This window comes from Marmota marmota, unplaced genomic scaffold (assembly GCF_001458135.2).
Source record: "Marmota marmota marmota unplaced genomic scaffold, marMar, whole genome shotgun sequence".
Classification (NCBI taxonomy): Eukaryota; Metazoa; Chordata; class Mammalia; order Rodentia; family Sciuridae; genus Marmota; species Marmota marmota.
Window position 1 is genome coordinate 22,437,723 of NW_026000240.1, and position 20,198 is coordinate 22,457,920.

A 20,198-nucleotide genomic window follows, 5' to 3' on the forward strand; every position below is an offset into this window, starting at 1 on the left:
CCTCCCTCCCTTTCTCCCTCCCTTCCTCCCTCCTTCCCTTCCTTCCCTCCCTCAGGAGCACTTAACCATTGAGCCACATCCCTTGCTGATTTGCTTAGGGCCCTGCTAGGTTGCTGAGGCTGGCCTCTAATTTACTGTCTTCCTGCCTCAGCCTCTCAGTTTGTTGGGATTACAGATGTGTGCCACCACAACTGGCCCACCTTGTAATTTTGTTTGTTTAGAAAGGGATGTTTGAGATGGACAAAAGAAAGTTGCTGTTAATAAAATTTTCAGAGTGAAACTGTCTCAAGCTAATCCCATGAAGATAAATAAAAGATTAGAAATGCAAAATTTTGAAACCACTGGGAAATAAATTTGCATTTTAGTGACTTTTTGTTGGTACTTATTTTGAGAGAACCTAATGACTTCCATACCCATTAAAATAAAAAACAAAGTAAATTACATTTACATTAATTAGGATGTATCAATATGCCTGATGATATATACCTATAATTCCATCTCTTGGGGAGGTTGAGGCAGGAGAATCACAAGCCCTTCCTGGGCAACTTAGTAAGATTCTGTTTCAAAATTTAAGAAAAAATAAAATTATAGGGCTGAGGATAGAGTTCAGTGGTAGAGTGTCCCTGGGTTCAATCTCTAGAAACACACACCCACAAGGAGAAAAAGAAAAGGGGAGAAAAAGATATATCAGTGAGGTAAGAAGTTGTATTGTCTATATTGGGTTACTTATGAACAAAGAGAACTAGGGAAAATATTTTAAGAGGAAGAAAATAAAACATATTCCAAATATGAGGAAAGAAAACTGAGGCAGAGGAATTAGGAACTGAATAGCATCTGTCACGCTAGGTAATATTAATTGTTTTTGTGGCCAGTTTTTGAAATTTTCCTTGATTTTTGATTCCATTTTTTTTTTGTTGTTGTTGTTGTTGTTTTTGTGGTACTGGGGAGTGAATCCAGTGGTGCTTTACCACTGAGCCACATCCTCAGCCCTTTTTATTCTTTATTAAATAAATAAAGATCCTGAGACAGGATCTTGCTAAATTGTTTAGTGCGTCACTAAGTTCTGAGGCTGAATTTGAATTTGCAGTCCCTCAGCCTCCCTAGCCTCCTGGATTTCAGGCATGTGCCATCGTACCTGGCTGTTAAGGATCTTCAAAATAACCGTAACTATTTTGCAGGCTATAAGGAGAAAGGTGACATCTGAAATGTGTGGACCATGGACCTTAAAGGATCTAGCATAAACACATACTGCACTTAATTCATATGGAATTGGGATGGGGGAAAAATTATGTGATAAGAGAAGAGCGTGAACACTTAGATGATTTGGATAGAAAACTTTATAAAGACAAGGAACAGGTTAGCTGTGGCAAAGAGGAAAACTTCCAACATCTCCCGGCAGCCATATATAGTTGTACAGTTATGTACTCCCTCAACTCATCCTGTATTTTTGGAAAAAGAAGGAATTGTCTTTCTCTGACATTTTTCTGTTCACATTATGTAATTGGAAATTAATCACTTTAAGTTGAAACTTACCTGTTGGAATAAAATAATTTATGGAATTCACAACAACTCAAATTGTTTCACTACATTACTCTTAGAAATTTTGGATTATAGGGCTGGGGTTGTGGCTCAGTGGTAGAGTGCTCACCTAGCATAAAAAAACAAATAAACAAAGGTATCGTGTCCAACTACAACTTAAAAAAAATCTATATCTATCTATCTATCTATCTATCTATCTATCTATCTATCTATATATATATATTGGGTTACTTGATTAACCGCAATTACAGCTCCTTAGATGCATAGTATCCTCAGATTTCAGAAATTCTTTTCTGAATGAGAGAAACAAAACAACCCACCCAGGAACAAATTGTTTTTTTGGCTGGCAGAGCAACTCTTAGCATACGTTAATCAAGCTAAGAACCAGAACTAATCCAAGATTTGGAGTTTTCTTAGCTCTGCTAATTATGTTTATTATTTTGTTTGTATTTTCATTTTTCCTATCTCTCAAGTGATTAAAATTTTTTTGAAAATTTTTTTGTCTTCTTTGAAAAGATCCTATTATTTTGTTTTAGAAAGGATATGTTACAACTAATAAAGTTTTGTAATCCTGTGGTGGCTATGGAAATGTACCATTTAGCTCTCCTGCTAATAGGAGGGAGGCATAGTTGACTGACAGCCCCAGCTGTGGCCCCTTTAGGTCCACCACCTCATCCCTCTTTCCTGTTACTGTGGATTGAACCCAGGAGCATTCTACCACTGAACTATATCCCCGACTCTTTTTATTTCTTATTTTGAGACAGGATCTTGCCATGTTTCCCAAGGTGGTCTCGAACTTGTGATCTTCCTGCATCAGTCCTTTGAGTAGCTAGGGTTATAGGCATATGCCAAAGCTAGCTCCACATCTTCATTCTTGCTGAGGTCACCCTGGTTGTGGCTCCTCTTAAGCCAGTGATTAAGTATGATAGGGTAATATTGTAGGCCCATGCATAAGGGACACGGGATTCCTCTAATGGGTGGAGTATTGTTTATCTATTGCTACTAAGAAATTATCTAAAACAAGCAGTTAATCTCACACAGTGGTCAGGAATCTGGGAGTGGCACTGGGAATCAAACACAGGGCCTTAGGCATGTTAGGCAAGTGCTCTACCACCAAGCTGTATCCTGAGACCTGCTAGGCTTTTAAAAACATAATTCCCACAATGGATTGATAGATATAGCAAATAAAAATACATGAGGAGCTGGGGGTATATAGCTGGATGGTAGAGGGCTTGCTTTGAGCGTAGGAGTCCCTGTGTTTGGTCTCTAGCACACACACACAAAGATAGAAAAATATTTGGAATGTACGTTTAATAAAAACTATTCATTGTTTTTCTGAAATACAACTGGATATCCTGTATTTCTTTCTGTCTCCATCTTGTTATGTTGCCCAGGGTAACCTTGAACTCTTAGGCTCAAGCAATCTTCCTGCTTTAGCCTCCTGACTAGCTGGGACTGCAGGCCCATCCCCCCACACCCAGTAGGACTTCCTATACTTTAGTAGCCCTACTCCCATCCTCCTGGGATCACTTTGTCTTCTCTGTGCTCTTATGGCACCTTGTGCTATTCTGTTTGTGCATTTACTGCATTGCATTTATTTTTTATTTTTTAAAATTTATATATGACAGCGGAATGCATTACAATTCTTATTACACATATAGAACACAATTTTTCATATCTCTGGTTGTATACATAGTATATTCACACCAATTCGTGTCTTTATACCCGTACTTTGGATAATAATGATCATCACATTCCGCCATCATTAATTACCCCATGCCCCCTCCCTTCCCCTCCAACCCCTTTGCCCTATCTAGAGTTCGTCTATTCCTCCCATGCTCCCGCTTCCTATCCCACTATGGATTAGCCTCCTTAAATCAGAGAAGGCATTCAACATTTGGTTTTTTGGGATTGGCTAACTTCACTTAGCATTATCTTCTGTAACTCCATCCATTTACCTGCAAATGCCATGAATTTATTCTCTTTTATTGCTGAGTAATATTCCATTGTGTATATATGCCACATTTTTTTATCTATTCATCTATTGAAAGGCATCTAGGTTGACTCCACAGTTTAGGTATTGTGAATTGTGCTGCTATTATACATCGATGTGGCTGTGTCCCTGTAGTATGCTGTTTGTGCATATTGCATATCGTAGTATATACTGCATTGCATTTTAATTCCCTAGTTAGTTATACCTTCCCACTGAAATGAAACCTCCCTATGGGAATAAACTGGGTCGTGTTTTCCTTTATTCACTATTATGTCTACAGTGCCAAGTTTCATGTTTGTCCTTTAGCAGGTACTCAGCAAATATATGTGAGTTATTCAAAGAATGAGAAAATTTTATTTTACAATTGCAAGCACTTTTACTCCTCCAGCTTTTCTTTGTCTTCCTCCTCCTCATGATGAAGCTCAGAGCAATGCTAATATGAAGAAAGGGCTAGGAGTTTGAGGTTTCAAAAACTGGCTTTTAGAACTTGACTTTTCCCTTCTAATAGGTAGAGGTAACATCTGTTTCCTACCTTGGAACCCCTCCCCCCACCTCCCAAAAAAGGGAAGAAAGAAATTAAGCCTATTATGTTTCAAGCACTGTGCTAGCTTTAGCAGTCAGATGTTGTTCTTTATGTAGTAGTCATAGACCTCTTTTTCTTTTTGTGGTTCAAGCACTCTACCACAGGCTCCACCTCCAGCCTGTAATAGGTCTGTGTGGTTGTTTATTTATTTGTTTGTTTGTACTGGGGATTGAACCCAGGGGCACTTTACCACTGAGCTACATCCCCAGCCCTTTTTATTTTTTATTTTGGGTCTTACTGAGTTGCTCAGGGCCTCCCTAAATTGCTGAGGCTGGCTTTGAACTTTTGATCCTCTTACCTCCGCCTCCCACACTGCTGGGAGCCACCATGCCTGGCTGTAAAAGGTTTTAAATAGTATTAGGGACGTGGAATCAAAATAGCCCCGAGTTTAAATCTTTTTTTTTTAGTTGTTGATGGACCTTTATTTTTAAAATTTATTTAATTATATGTGGTGCTGAGGATCGAATCCAGTGCCTCACACATGCTCTGCAAGCACTCTGCCACTGAGCCACAACCCCAGCCTGTGAATTTGAATCTTATTCTTACTACATACTAAAGGTGACTGCTTGGGCAAAGTATTTAATCATATTTTAGAATGTCACTTTTCTCATCTCTAGAACAGAAATAATCATGTGGTCTCATAAGGGATATTATTAGGATTAAATGGAAAGTAATGGTTCTGCATAGCAGTGTGTCTGTTTTGGGCACACGTGAGTACATAGCAAATCCCTAATGAAACTTTGTGGGCCTGCCATAATGCAATTCCTTGAATGATTTTGGCTTTTTCTTACAGCCATTGACAATTTCTCCAATTATAGATTCTCAGCCAAGCACATATGCCAGGTGTCTGAAGCAGTAGTTTCTCCCTTACTGAGTTGGATTCCTGTGGCAACAACTTAGCAGTAGAGCAAAACTTAGTTGTTTATGAATCTAAAACACTCAGTTTCCTCAACAAAGATGAATAATTCAATGCTTGTAGTATCCCATTCCTGATGACAGTAGACCGCACTGAAGAATCAAAAAGGGGTATTTTTTTTTTTTTTTGCCACAAACCAGTTTTCTCTGTAGTAACACTTTTGATATCTCCTTAAAATCCAAAGGAGCATAAGGCTCATGAGGCCCCACTTTCTTTTTTTTCCCCAATATTTTTTTAGTTGTGATGGACACAGTGCCTTTTATTTTATTTATTTATTTTTATGTGGTACTGAGGATCGAACCTAGTGCTCACACATGAGACGAATGCTGTACCACTGAGCCACAACTTCAGTCCCTGGCCCCTCTTTCTAAATCTGTGATTCTAAAAATCATGTTCAAGTATGACTTTTGGCTCTTTACTTCTCAGAAGGATTCTTTCTTTCTTTTTAGCTATGTACTTCTTTTTTATTTGTTTTTATTAGTTACATATGATAATATAATGTATTTTGACATATTATTTATATATATATATATATATATATATATATATATATTCCATATATATATATATGGAATATAATTTCTCCTTCTTCTGGTTGTACATGATGTGGAATTATATTGGTTGTGTAATCGTAATGCACATAGAATAGTAATGTCTGATTCATTCTGCTCTTTCTTATTCCCATTCTTCTTCCCTTCTCTTCATTCCCTTTGTCTAATCCAAAGTACTTCTATTCTTCTCTCACCACCCCTGCATTTTGAATTAGCATCCAAGGTTTCTTTTTATCTTGTAGGTTTTGTTGTTTTTATGGGGGGTATGGGGGGAGCTGGATATTGACCATAGGGCCTTGCACATGTAAAATACATGCTTTACCACTGACCTTCTCAGGAGGTTTCTGTCCTTAGTGGCCTCACTTGTATCAGGATGACTGGTTGTACCACACTTTACTCCATGTTTTTCTATTAATTAGAATAAGGAAAGCAAATTTCATATATGTTAAATTAGTCAGCTGGGATTTGGATGCAGGTATCCTGACTCGATTGCAATATGTACTCCACATTCCATTTTTGTTACTGAATGAGAATTATTAAACCTGTGCCTTGGTATTCAATTGTGAGTTGTTAGTACTATGAAGTGCTATCCAGATACAAGCTAATCTCTATGGCAGAGAGTTTGTAATTGATTAGAAAGATGTGATATATACATAAAGATGTGATATATACATAAATAAAAAAGACAGTGTGTGCCAATGATTCGTAAAGCCCATAATCAACTTGAGACCTGTAGAATACTTGGGATAGTTAGTTAATGTCGTTTATGTCTGGATTCTTATTCTTAGCTTAATGCTTTTGAGATTTATTCATGTTGCATTCAGGACTTCTTTTCTATTGCTAAATAGTATTCCATTGTGTGGTGTACCACAAATGTTTTATCCATTCATGGGTTGGTGAACATTTGGGATGTTTCCAGTTGAGGACATTATGAATTAAGCTACTGTGGACATTTAAATCCAAATTTGTGTGTTGACGTAAGTTTTCATTTTTCTAAGGTAAATACCCAGAAGTGGAATTGCTGGGTCACATGGTAAGTGTATGTTTAACTTTGTAAGAAATTGCCAAACGTGTTTCCCAAAGTATCTGTGTAATTTGGTATTCCCACCAGCAGTGGTCTAGTTGCCCTTGCCAGTATTTGGCATGCACAAGAATTTTGTTGTTGTTGGGTTATTTAGTTTTGTTTTCATTCTAGCTATTCAGGTAAATTTGTGTGCTCTCTCAGTGTGGTTTTAATTTGCACTTCTCTAATGACTGATGATATTATGAATTTTTGCACGTGCTTCTGTGCTATTAGCGTATCTTCTTTGATTAAGTAGCTATTTAAATCTTTTGTCCATTTTTTTTTAAAGTCTTATTGTTTCATTCTGGATATGATTTCTTTATCGTGTATATATTTTACAAATGTTTTCTACCACACTGGTTTGTCTGTCTGCCTCTTTCTTTTCTTTCTTTTATTAGGGATTGAACCCAGGTGCCCTTTGTCACTGAGCTACATGCACAGCCCTTTTGATTTTATTTTAAGACAGGGTCTTGCTTGCTAAATTGCCCAAGCTGGTCCTGAACTTGTGATCCTCCTGCCTCAGCCTACTGAGTCACTGGGATAATAGACATATACCATTTCACCCGATTTTTATTTTGTTGTTGTTTGTTTATGGTGCTGGGGATTGAACTAGGGCCTTGTGCATGCAAGGCAAGTACTCTACCAACTGAGCTATATATCTCCAGCCCTATTTTTATTTTTTTAAGTACAAATTTCAAAAAATCAGATGTTTTATATTTTGATATTTCGATGTGCAGCTTATCAGATAAGAAAGATAATTTGGTGGTGCTGGGATTCTGGCTCAGTGGCAGAGTACTTGCTTAGCATGCACAAAGTACTATATTTGGTCCCAAACCCTGCCCCTCCCTGCCAAAAAAGGAAAGAAAATATAGTTTGGGCTTGTGTCTCGTGTAAGAAATCTTTTCCTAAGCAAAAATACCAAAGTTTTTATCTCTGTTTTCCTCTGGAAACTTTAGTTTTAGCTCTTAAGTTTGTGATGAGGTTTTTTTTTTGGCCATACTAGGGATGGAACCTGGGGACAAGGTCTTAATGAATTGCCAAGGCTTGCCTTGAATTTGTGATCCTCCTTCCAGGTCTCGCCAGAGGCTGAGATTACAGGTGTGCACTGCCATGCCTGGCCAAATATGTGATAAGTTTAGAGTTAATTTTTTTATGTGGAGTGACAGAAGAGGTGAGGATTACCTTGTTTTTTTTTTGCATATAAATATCTAATTATCCCAGTATCATTTGAGGAAAATATTACTTTTTCCTATAGAATTGCTTTGTATTTTTGCCAGATATCAGTTGGATATAATTGAAAGTCTGATTTTAGATTCTGTTTGTTTTGTTAATCGATATGTGTATCTTTGTGCCAGTACCACACTGTCTTAATATACAACAGTTATATTATTATATATTAAGACATTCTGTACTGTACCACACTGGTTACTGCAGCTCAGTGGTTTTCATTGAAGGGCATCTTTGCCACCTAGAGATGCTTGGCAATGTTTGAAATCACTTTTTTGGGGTAGGGTAATGAGGATTGAACTCAGGGGCACTCGACCACTGAGCCACATTCCCAGCCCTATTTTATATTTTATTTAGAGTCAGGGTCTCACTGAGTTGCTTAGTGAGACCCTGTGAGTAGCTCACTCTTGCTGAGCCTGGCTTTAAACTCAGAAATCTTCCTGCCTCAACCTCCTGAGCTGCTGGAATTATAGGCAAGCAACACTGTGCTGGGCTTGAAATCATGTTTGATTTTTATAATTTGAGGGTGGGGCAGTTGTCCCTGATAGAGGTTGAAGCCAGGGATGCTGCTAAACATCCTACACAGTGCACACAGGACCATTTCCTATAACAAATATTAGCTATCCAAAATGTAAGTAGTGCTGTAGCTTTATTTACATTTGAAAATGTTGTCTTGAAATCAGGAAGTATAATTCCTCCAATTTAACTCTTTTTCAAATTTGTTTTGGCTATTCTAGGTCCTTTGAATTTTTATATAAATTCTAGAATCAGCTTATAAATTTCTACTAAAACATCTGGTAAGATTTTTAATGGGCTGGTCACAAGGTGTGTCTGTAATCACAGCTACTGGGGAGGTTGAGACAGGGTGATCACAAATTCAAGGTCATCCTGTCTCACAATGAAATTTTTAAAAACCTGCTGGAGATATAGCTCAGTGATAGAACACTTGCCTAGCATGTGCAAGAATCTAGTTTCAATCCCCAGCACTAAAGAAAAAAAAATTAATTTTGTTGATCTATAGTTAAATTTGGGAAGAATCGATATCTTGACAAAATTGAATCTTGGGTCATGAGCATGTTTTATCCCTTAATTAATTTAAGTCTTCCATAGTTTTTTTCAGCAATGTATTGCAGTTTTTATTATATAGGTCTTACACACACTTTGTAAAATTTGTCCCTAACCATTTATTATTTTGATGCTATTGTATATTATGTATTTTATTTTAATTTCTGGTGATTTTAGATGGTAGAATATAGAAATACAGTGGATATTTGTATATTGAACTTGTTGCCTGTGGCTTTGCTAATAAATTCACTAGTAGTAAATTTTTATAAATGCCATAGGATTTCTCACACAGCCAATATTTTCTCTGTGTTTATAAAGATAATTTTACTTATTCTTTTTAAATTTTATATGTTAATTCTTTTTCTTGATTCATTGTGTTGATTAAGACTTCTAGTTCATTGTTGAAGTATTGAAAGTAGACATGGTTATCTTGTTTCTGATTTTCTTTTGTACTTGTGATTGAACTCAGGGGCACTTTACCACTGAACTACATCTCCTGTCCTTTTTATTTTTTCATTTTGAGACAGGGTCTTGCTAAGTTGCTAAGAGTGGTTTCAAACTTGGAATTTTCCTGCCACAGCTGGGATTATAGGCATGTGCCACTGTACCTAGCTAAAGATTCCTGATTTTAGGGGGAAAACACAGTTTTTTAACCATAAGTATGATTTTTAGCTGTAAGTTTTCCTGTAGTTGTCTTTTAGCACATTCAGGAGATTTCTATCTGTTCCTTGCCTCCTGAGAGTTACTATTATGAATAGCTTTTGAATTTTTAAAAATACCTCATTTGTACCTATTAATGATAGTTTTGCTTTTTTAAAAAATTCTGCAGATGTGGTGAATTGCATTGATCTTTAATGTTAAACCAACCTTGCATTCCATGTAGATAAGACATTTATATATATTGTCCTTTCTGTTTTTTCCCTCTCCTCCTCAGTCCTGGGAATTGAACCCAGGGTACTCTACCCAGCCCTTTGTTATTTTAATTTTTAGAGAGGATCTTGCAAAGTTGCTGAGGCTGGCCATTAATTTGTAATCATCCCACCTCAGCCTCTGAAATCATTGAATTACAAGCATGTGCTACTATGCCTGGCCTTTTTTACATGTTTGAATTCAATATGCTAAATTTTTGTTTAGCATTTTGTGATTTTTCATGTAAGATATTGTTGCAGTTTTTTTAAATAATATTGTTTTTGTTCTTTTTCTAAGAAAAAAATATTTTGGCTTTAGTTGCTATCTTGTTTTATATTACCACTTTCAAAGTTAACACTTTATAAGTCTGTTTTGTTTTGTATTTTTAGTTCTGTTTGCCAGGAAATATGCTAAGTTCATCATTTTATATTACCCTCACCACCTCCTTGCAAGATAGGTACTGTTATCGTGCTCATTTAGGGATGAGAATACTAAGGTACAAAATAGTTAATAAACTTTCCAAAGTTCTAGATGATCCATTCAAGTCTTTCAAACCAGAGATTAATCATATAAACACACTGCTCTATATTCATATATTTTTCTAGAAATCTTTCAGTAACATGAAACAATATTGACAAAACCATAAGAAATTTAAAAAGTTATTTATCTACTAATCTAAAACTACCTCTTTAATGCTAATCTATCCCAATAATCTATGTTCTTATTTTTCATTTTATTTTGAGGGTGTCTCTGACAGTTGGCATATTAGCTAAGCAATTTATAAACTTTATGAAGCACACTTTTTGTGGATTAACTTTAATGTTTCTAATTCATTGCTTTCATACTCAGAAGTTTACTTTCATAAGTTTAAATCTTACATCTATTGAATGTTGATCTGGATTAGAGCTTCCTTGAGAAAAAGTGTTCTTTTAGTCTTTAATATCCTCTATTCAATATACTCAGTAATATAAGCAAGCATATTATATTTATATCTTATTATAGTGTGACTGAAGAACAGGGAAAGCAAAAGTAGACGGAGTCGGGGAGATGGTGGAATGAGACAGACATTATTACCCTATGTATGGGAATGATTGTACGAATGGTGTGACTCTAATTTATGTACAACCAGAGAAATGAAAAATTGTACTCCAATTGTGAAAATAAGTAAACAAAAAAAAAAAATGGAATACAAGTGCAAAAAAAAAAGTTGATGAAAAGGTGTCTTCTACTTATTAACTATTCCCATGTTGCACATATACTAGATTATTATAGACATTTTGGCCTCAAAAATTCCACTGTGGGAAGCCTGAGTTTAGCTGGTTAGCATGTGGGACCCAGTTTAAACTCTACTATCCCATGGTCAAATCTGTGAAAACACAGAGAATCAAAGTAAGAAATAGAATGAAAACTAACAATCCAAATTAATGTGCACCAGGCCTCAGAGGAAATTTCCATGAGTCAAAGTAAAGATAGATTCCTAAGATAGAATGACAAGGACAGTCAAGAAAAAGGTTAATCTCTACTTCATACTTATAAGCTTAAGGAAGTTAAGTCTTGGCTAACCAGCCTTGCAGCTACCCCAGATGTTGCAACTGCTTTCTTCAACATCCAGGTCTCTTTTTCTTCCTTACATCTCTCTTATCATTATTACCTCTCTACTTCCTTTGGTGACCACAGTCATGTAAAGGCAATGGTAGAAGTAGATTATGGTGCATTTCCAGATGGAAAGATACTGGTAACAAGAAGGTACAGAGAGAAGAAAATTCATGGGAATGGTATGCATTTTTTAGCCTTATCTTCGTTTGTTTTGTGTTGCTATCACAAAATACCTGAGGCTAGTTACTTTATATATTAATTATGGAGGATGGAAATCCAAGATTGGGTGGTCTCATCTGGTTGGCCATTGGTAAGGGACTTCTAGCTGCAGTCACAGTGTGGCAATGGCATCATGGCAGGAGTATAAGCAGAAGACAGGTTACATGGCAAGACAGGATGACAGGGAATGGGGAAGGCCAGATTTGCTCCTTTTATAACAATACATGTCTTGGAAACTCACAAAGATACTAGATTCAATATAGTATTAAAATAGAACATTTTGAGGATTAAAATCTTTAAGCATATACTCTAAGCATCTGGGGAAGGGTTAAAAGGCTTCTAGAGAGGTATAAATAAAAGTAATTTCAGATTTTCTGCTGCACTATTAAATGGTTAAAAATGAACAGTATTTATCGTGTTATTAGGAGAAAGAAAATGTTTGCAGTATTGTTTTTCTAAAGGCAAAATAATAGAACATAGTGTTAAAGAGTAGTAAAAATAATAAAGACTGACAGAATATAAGACCATTTGGGGCTGGAGTTGTAGCTCAGTGGTAGACTACTCACCTCATACATGTGAGACACTGGGTTTGATCCCTAGCACCACATCTATAACACACTCCCACACACATTTTTTTAAAATAATATAAGACTATCTTACTAGTAATTGAAATAAAATGATTATGTAAACATATAAGTTTACAAGATAGAGGGCTGGGGTGTAGCTCATGGGTTGAGTTCTGGCCTAGCATGCAGGAGCCCCTGATTCACTGACCAGTAATGCATATATTATACACATGCACAGAGGGTAGAGACACAGATTATATTAAAAAACCATATCTAATCAGGTTTGGTAATTCATACCTGTAATCTCAGCTACATGAGAGAGGCAGGAGGATTGCAGGTTCAAGGCTAGCCTGGGCAACTTAGTAACACCCGGTCTCAAAAAAACAAACAAAAAAACATTGAGACTATAACTCAGTGGCAGAGCACCCCTGGATTCAATCCCCAGTACCACAAAGCACAACAAAACAAAAACAAAATCTAATCTAGGATTCCTATTGCCTGATTTTGAGGCTTACTATTAGCTACAGTAATCAAGATGAGCTACACCCCCAGCTCTTTTTATATTTTATTTAGAGATAGGGTCCTACTGAGTTGCTTAGCGCCTAAGTTGCTGATGCTGGCTTTGAACCTGTGATCCTCCTGCCTCAGCCTCCCTGGAGCCACTGGGATTACAGATGTGAGCCACCGCGCCTGGCTTCTCCATCACTTCTGACCTTAATTGCAAGTTCAGAAGTTTCCAGAACTATTCTTAGTTTCAATAATTCATTAGAAAGGCTACCAGAACGCATTGAGAGGTGTTTTACTCATGGTTAACAGTTTATTACAGCTGAAGGATGTGGAGTAAAATCCATCAAGAGAAAAGGCACAGAGTTCAGGAAAGACCCACAGTGCATTTTTAGTATTTCAGTTTAAAAGTCTCAGTAATATTGAAGAGTGATTAAAGTTAGAAAAAATTTTTCTTCCTGTCTAATGATTAGAGAGATGATAGAATAGTTACTTTAAAGCCCCTTTCTTTATCTCTGACATCTGGATCATATATGAGTCTGGTTCTAATGATTGCCTTATTTCTTGATAAAGACTCCCACCTTTGTTTGTGTTTGTAATTTTTAATTTAATACCAGATGTCATGTATAAAAGGACAGTAGTGACAGGTAGATGGTGTTTGTGCCTGGAAATGGATGTACCTCCTCTGTCAGGCCATTGTTGTGTCAATCAAATGGAGTTGAGGTGGGTTTGGATTTGGACATTGCTGGGATTACCTTCTAGGTACCTCAGTGTTGTTATCTTGATTTGGCCTGTGTACTTTGGGCTTTCTCAGTCCCTCCTTGCCTCTATCACAGACAGGGACTCCCTTTCCACGTTTCGGCCCCTCTGCTGGTGGTTGGTTGGTAGTGCTTGTATCTCAGTGCTGTGCTCCTGGTGGCCTCACAGGTGGCTCTCTGCTGTCCTGGTCTAGTGTTGCTCTTAGTCCCTGTGCATCTGGGCCTCTGGGCTTTGCCCTTTCCTAAGCAACAGCAAACCTATCTTTGGTATCAGCCTGGAATCCTGGGCCACTGAGGTTTCTCATGCTTCTTGCAAACAGGATTTTGGCTTCTACCCCTAGCAGCAGTGGGGAATGTTCCCTCAGTGTGGGAGATTTTCCTGTCCTTTCACCAGTGACTAAGGGTTCTCCTTCAAGCCTTCCCCCAGAAAATGGGGATTTTTTTTGACTGAGAATTGGGTGTCAGATTTGCCACTTGCTGCCTGTGATTTATGACTGACTTTATAAGATGGAGGGATCTACGGCAGTGGGTGGGGCTTTGTGCCAGTAGCAGCTGATCACTCCACCCACACACCGTACCTCTATGGGGCCTTCTCTTCATTTTCCTGCTGTTCCTAATCTTTCTAATCTGTGAGCATTTGATAGTGGTTACAGTGGCTTCCTTTGCTTCTGGAGCTCCTGGTTATTCCAAATTGTCATGCTAACCACATGTGGCCTCAAAGAACACTTGCCTTGGGGCTTGTGACTGGGAATTGAATTTTAACTTTTATTTAATTTTAATCAATTTAAACTTAATAGCTGCATATGGATAAGGCCTCCATTTGGGATAGCATAGCTCTAGACATTGGGTGACCATCAGAGGTTGTATTTCTCATTTCTTTTATTTTTAGGGTAGAAGAATGATATGTGTTGAAAAAAATTGGAAACAGTGGGAACATTGGAGAATGAGCATTAGCTAAGAAGAAAATTAGTTTCTGTTCTGAATGTCAATGCTCCTTTAACAAGGTCAGGGAACATATGAGGAGGTGCTGGTTTGGGAATGAAGACAAGAATTTGAATACTGAAGAAGTCAAGTTGAGATTATGGGGTGTGCAGACAGAAATGACCAATAGGCAATTGTAAATAAGAATTTAGAGCAGAACAGAACAGAAAATGACAGGGCTAGCTAGATGTATAATTTTTTTTAGTCATCCACATAGAAGAATAAAGCTATAGAAATCATTATCTTCCAAAGAGGCTGTGTAAGTCTTGGAAGAAAAAATTGTTGTGTTAGTCAGCTTTCTGTTATTATAACAAATACCTGAGATAAGTGAACTTCAGAAGAGGAAAGGTTTGTGTGGCTCACAGTTTTGGAGATTAATGATCATTAGTCCTATTGCTTTGGGCCTGTGGTGACCCAGTACACCATGGTGGGATCATGTGGTGGAGGAGACCTATTCACTTCATGCCTGGGCATGGAAAGAGAGACTGGGATCCCTCAGTCCCCTTCCAGGGCACATTCTCAGTAACCTAAAACCTCCCACTAGGCTGCATATCTTAAAAGTTTTATCACTTGGTATGTTTATGGACTGGAAACCAAGCCTTTGGATAGCATTCCAGATTCAACAATAGCAAACTTCAGACAGAACCTTGAAAAAACATCTATTTGTATTTAAAGGTTAAAAATAGGAAGAAGAGCAAACAAAGCTGAAGCTGTTTACTATGCAGTATTTTTAAGAAATAGTATATACCTGTGCAAGTGCTAGCAGGAGCCCTTTGCTGTAGGTTTTGTACTTGTCAAGAAGATGAATCCTTTTACTTGAACATGTAGGTATAGACACAGAACAGCTAATTTCCACTCAACATCATATTGGTCTTGTAGATAGCTGATATTGGCTAAATAAAACTATCATTATGCTATCATAGTGTCATTTCTGCCTATAGAATCATAAATGTTTTGCTCATGGTGGTGAATATTTGATCAGTAAGTTTCAGACTAAAGAGAATGCTGGTCCCTTTTTGGTGTTTTCTAATTAACCAACCAGTAGTTGTAATTAATAGCATATTTGAATGGATTTTCTTTATATGATTAAGTGAAAATTGTTTGAGAGGCTCTAGATAAGATATACTTTATTATGACAATGGGAAGTCCTGTGCATTTCCCATACTGTGTCATACACTTGTAAAGGAAAATAAAAGGTCATGATTATGTTGCCTGCCGAGAAAAGCAGTAGATTGAAGGGCAGGGAGAGTCAACACTGGGACTGGAGAAGGCACTGGGATGGAAGGCAAGCAGGAAGAGGGATTGTGGAGCAATAGAGGTAGGTTGAAGGTCATACCTGTAATAGCAGATCACGTGCTGCTTAGTTCAGTGCCTGATATATAACATGTGGTCAGTGAGCATTTGTTGAAGGGAAGAATGGGAGAAGGAAAATTGTTCCTTCAGGAACAGTGGAATCCTGCTTTGGCCCAACTTATTCATTGCTTGACCTAAATTATCTCATGTCTTCCTGAACTTGGGTTGCTGTTAGGTTTATTATTAAAATATATACCAGGTAGTTTATATTTGAACTTATAATCACTAGAGGGGAAGGGCATGAGGAGGGATGAGGATGGTTTGTAATTTAGAGTGTAATTTTCTTTTGAGAATATAACAAGTATAGATGTAACCACATCTAATTCCTGAACACTCTGGCCTTGGGTGCTACAGGCCAGCACTTCTGGATGATCTGACAGATTAGAGATGTGCACTTATTTTCTTTGTTAAAAGAAAAAAAAATCATCTGGCGAAATTACTACGAATGGTGGGGAATTTAGAAATATTTCTAGACTGTAAATGGGTAAAAATATGTAATATTTTAATACACAAACTGATAAGATTCTATATAATTTCCAAGTTGTTTCTTCTTCTTTTCTTTCTCCTTCCTCCTCATTCTTCTACTTTGCCCCCCAACCCCAAATTCTTCTAGGGGCTGGGATTGTGGCACAGAGGTAGAGTGCTCACCTAGCATGTGTGAGGCACTGGGTTCAATCCTCAGCATCACATGAAATAAAGATATTGTATCTACCTATAACTAAAAGATAAATATTTTTTAAAAAGCCCTTCTAAAATCTGATTGTCCACAAAAACTTAGTTTAAAAATCTTAATTGAATTCTTTATTCAAATATTATAGTGGACTCACATCTGATAGTGAAAATGTTTTAGAATATGACAAGATATAAGGCTCTGAAGGGTTTATTTTCAATTTTGTTTAAACTAACGTGTTTCCAACTCAATTTACATATTTTTTCTTGTTTTCCTCTTCTTACAACTCAATTTAATTTACACCCTGCACACATGTTGTCAGTGTTTCTGTTTGCATATAAGTGTAATATATGTTAACCAAGGAAAAGGTAGAGGAGAAACCTTTCATATCTTTCCTTCACTGTGGATTTGAGTGTCTAACTGGTGCTGTTTTAGACACTGGGGATACAACACTGACAAAGCATAAAACACTTGCTTGCCTTCCTGGAACTACTGTGGAGACACACTTTGAAAAGGGAATATTTTAGTTTAGTTGGTAACTAGTCAAAGAAGGAAAACTACCTTCATCATCTACGATAGTTGTACTCACTGGAAACTCAGATATAAGCTAATAAGCTCACTGAAGACAGGGATTTTTGTCTGGCTTTTGTCTGCTATGTCCAGTACTATATCACCAAGTTATTTTTTAATCTAACTAGTTGAAAATTTTATTATTTCAGTTGCCTTGTTTTCAGTGTTGTCTAGTTTTTGTTTTTACTTGTGCTACATACCAGGATGCAGGAAAAACTTACTAGTATTTGATAATCAGTGATATGTTTATTTGACATTGCAAAGAATAGATTTGGAAAGGAACTTAAAAGATCTTCTTTTATTCACCTTTATGCCTAGGAAAACTGAATAAGATGATTAGATATGTAATCTTAATTAATCATTTAAAAAAACTAGGACAACATAATTACATTCCCTCTGGAGAAAATGGGAAAAGGTACTTAACCCTAAAGGGAGATATAAAGGGACTAATTGGAAAATTTTAAACTTCTAACTGTGTGGGAAAAATGGAAAAAAAAAAAATAGAGCACAACTAAGCTGCTCTTTGTTGATATCAGAAATGGGCCTGTCATTCACTTTGGCGTTGAAGCATGGCCTCCTATCTCAGGGGGCAGGACCAGGACTTTTTTTTTTTTTTCTTTCCCAAGAGCTGGGCAGTCATTATAGGTTCAAAAAGCCCCAACTAGTTTTTCAAGAGTTTCTCCTCCTGTTTTCCCTGAAACTCGTGGTGCTTTTTTGCTCTACTTTCAAGATGTATTAAGGTCTCCTGTTTTGTGACTGCTTTGGGAGCCAGCAAATACCCTGACATGCATAATTCGAATTATGCAGGTTTTATGAGTAAGTTAATCTTATTTTTAAACTAGTTAAAATTCAAGTGATATTTAGAAAAATGTTAGCTTAGAGTTAGACGGTTTATCATTCACCACCTTTACTTTAAGCATTTTTTTTTAATATTAAAAAAGCCTTTTCGGTTGATAAGAAAGCAAGGCTCTGCATAGAAAAGCCCCTTCATTGCTTAGATCTGTACTTTCAGTTTCTTTTGAAGTATCTTTGTTACATTAAATAATATTCATATGTGTTCAAAAGCCAGCTAGCCATATAGTTTTCTTGAGCATCTTTTTAGTTTTATGAGAAGTATTTTAAATTGAGCTTTTCTGAGCTCGATTGCTTACGCCTGACACAGTCTCAAGTTTCCACTGAATGGTAACAAAGACTGTGGAGTGTTGTTGGTGCTGCAGTGAGAGGCATGCTTCCTTAGACCAGGTAAGAGAGATCAGTTTGTTTCTTACTGCTGAGAGTTTTTATAGTGTTTATTTTATATTCTTTTAGTAGCAGCAGTGTTGAATTGAAAAATGGCCAGTAGCATGCTGATTTCAAGACGTCCTTGCTGGTTGCAGTCAGAAAAACTACAGGGTATGGGGGTGGGGGGTGGGGGGGAGGGGTAGAGTTAGCCTGGTTTATCCCTGTTACTTATATAAATTAATTAAAATGTGCAAATAATTCTGGAGCTCAGTTTTCTTCATTCAGGAACTAAAGAAGCAGTTGAAGATACAATACGTTTATGGGTACTTCATGTTCATTACTTGTGAAAGCAATTCAGGTGATAGTTTTTACTTTCATTTTTTTCCCAATAGTTAATTAAATAAGCTTTAATCTTATTAAACATTTTTTTCCCATTTATGAAAACTTTTAAATTGTCAACAGCAAAATATGCTCCCTCAGGTCCTTGGATCAACCTGACACTTGGAAAATATTTCAGCTTTTATAGCTGTTTCATTCCTTTCTTTCTTTCTTTTTTTTTTTCCTTGTACATTTTTCTTCAAAGTATTTGTGCTTTGAAAATGTCAGCTGTATTCTAATGAAGCTCAGGCATTGTTTGCTCATAAAGGGGCCGGTGCATTCCACTGCTTTATGGTTTATTATGAGGCACAGTGTGAGAGTGTGGGTGGCACCATTTGGTGTCTGCCTCTTGGGGTAGTGACTGCCATTATGTTAGCCTTGGATTGGCAAAGAAAATATAGCATGCAAGATGCTATATGAGTGTGGATACTGTGACGAAAATCTTATACCTAAACAATTCTTAGTGAGGCAGGAATGTGTGACAACTTGATTGAGTTGATCATTTCAAGTATGCCCTTGAAGTCTGCATTTTAGTTACAATTTGTATTTTGTCAGGCACATGTTTGTTTATTTGTTTTTAAATGTATATGGCATTTAGGTCTTTTTGGAACTTTAATAAGGATGTGAATGTTTCTGAATAGGTTATAACATTTTTAATAGATGCAATAATGTTTTAAATAATGCATTTACTTAAAGTTGTAAGGAACTTGGTGTGGGTGGGGAGGGAGAGTGGGAGAGGAGGTCAGGCGGAGAGCCTTTCTTTCAGTTAGGAAAGCCCTGGTGAAGAAAAAAGCAACAGATGTTTCTTCTGTTACAATTGAGGTTGTTTCATTCAAAACTGGCAATAGCTGGAATGGGTGTGTGTGAGAGATAAATCTGACTTAATCAGTGAATAAATAAAACAGCCATTTAGAAATTATTTTTAATTTATTCTTTTATGTTCTGAATTTCAAACTCAGCATTAGATAAACAAAAAGAGGCTTTTAAAAAATCTTCAAAATCGTGTATAATGAAAATGTCAGAAAGTTAATTTTGGTGCATTTAAGTTGTGGAAAAGTGGATCATTAGATCATTTAATATTTTTTAAAAACCTAGGCCATGTAAATAGATAGGAAATAGGTTGCAAAATCTTTGTAATTACACAGTAGGTACAGGGGCTTAAAATGAAATTGAATTATGAAACGTCAGTTGCATACATTAATAGATCATTTCCTTTTCTATGGAAAATATGAGACTTGTCCCAAAGACCTTCAAATAAGAAATGTGGGAGAAATATTTTGGGTGTAACTGAAATGATACATTGTAGTTTGCCTCTAAAAAGAAAGATTATAAGCTTAGATTGGTTGCTGATAGAAAGGGGGATTTTGGAAAGAGCAGGAGAGAAGAGCTGGAAGCAATGTGTGTGTAATGAAAGCAGTCAGAATTTTTAAGAAATAGCTTTTGAATGTGTGGAATTCATAATGAGTAAATTAAAATCGTCTCCTTTTACAAGTGACACAAAGAGAAGTGCTGTGCTCTTGTACAGTTTGCATTTAT

At 36.6% G+C, this 20,198-nt stretch overlaps 1 protein-coding gene across 11 annotated transcripts in view; it reads left to right on the forward strand.

Annotated features, from left to right (window-relative positions):
- The window catches only part of Tfdp2 (transcription factor Dp-2), a 160,756-nt gene that overhangs the window by 61,226 nt on the left and 79,332 nt on the right, over nt 1-20,198 (forward strand). Inside the window, exon 3 of one of the 11 annotated variants that reach the window (XM_048794197.1) lies at nt 6,581-6,615. The exons of 4 other annotated variants lie outside the window; for them this stretch is intronic. Coding sequence is in view for 5 of the 7 variants with exons in the window: in XM_048794191.1 (XP_048650148.1) it covers nt 11,537-11,621 (85 nt within the window). In the remaining 2 variants the exon portion in view is untranslated. Of the gene's footprint in view, nt 1-6,580; nt 6,616-11,407; nt 11,622-17,244; nt 17,880-18,203; nt 18,306-20,198 lie in introns of those variants that run through there. 6 more of the 11 variants (XM_048794191.1, XM_048794193.1, XM_048794189.1 and 3 more) reach the window with 6 other exon arrangements.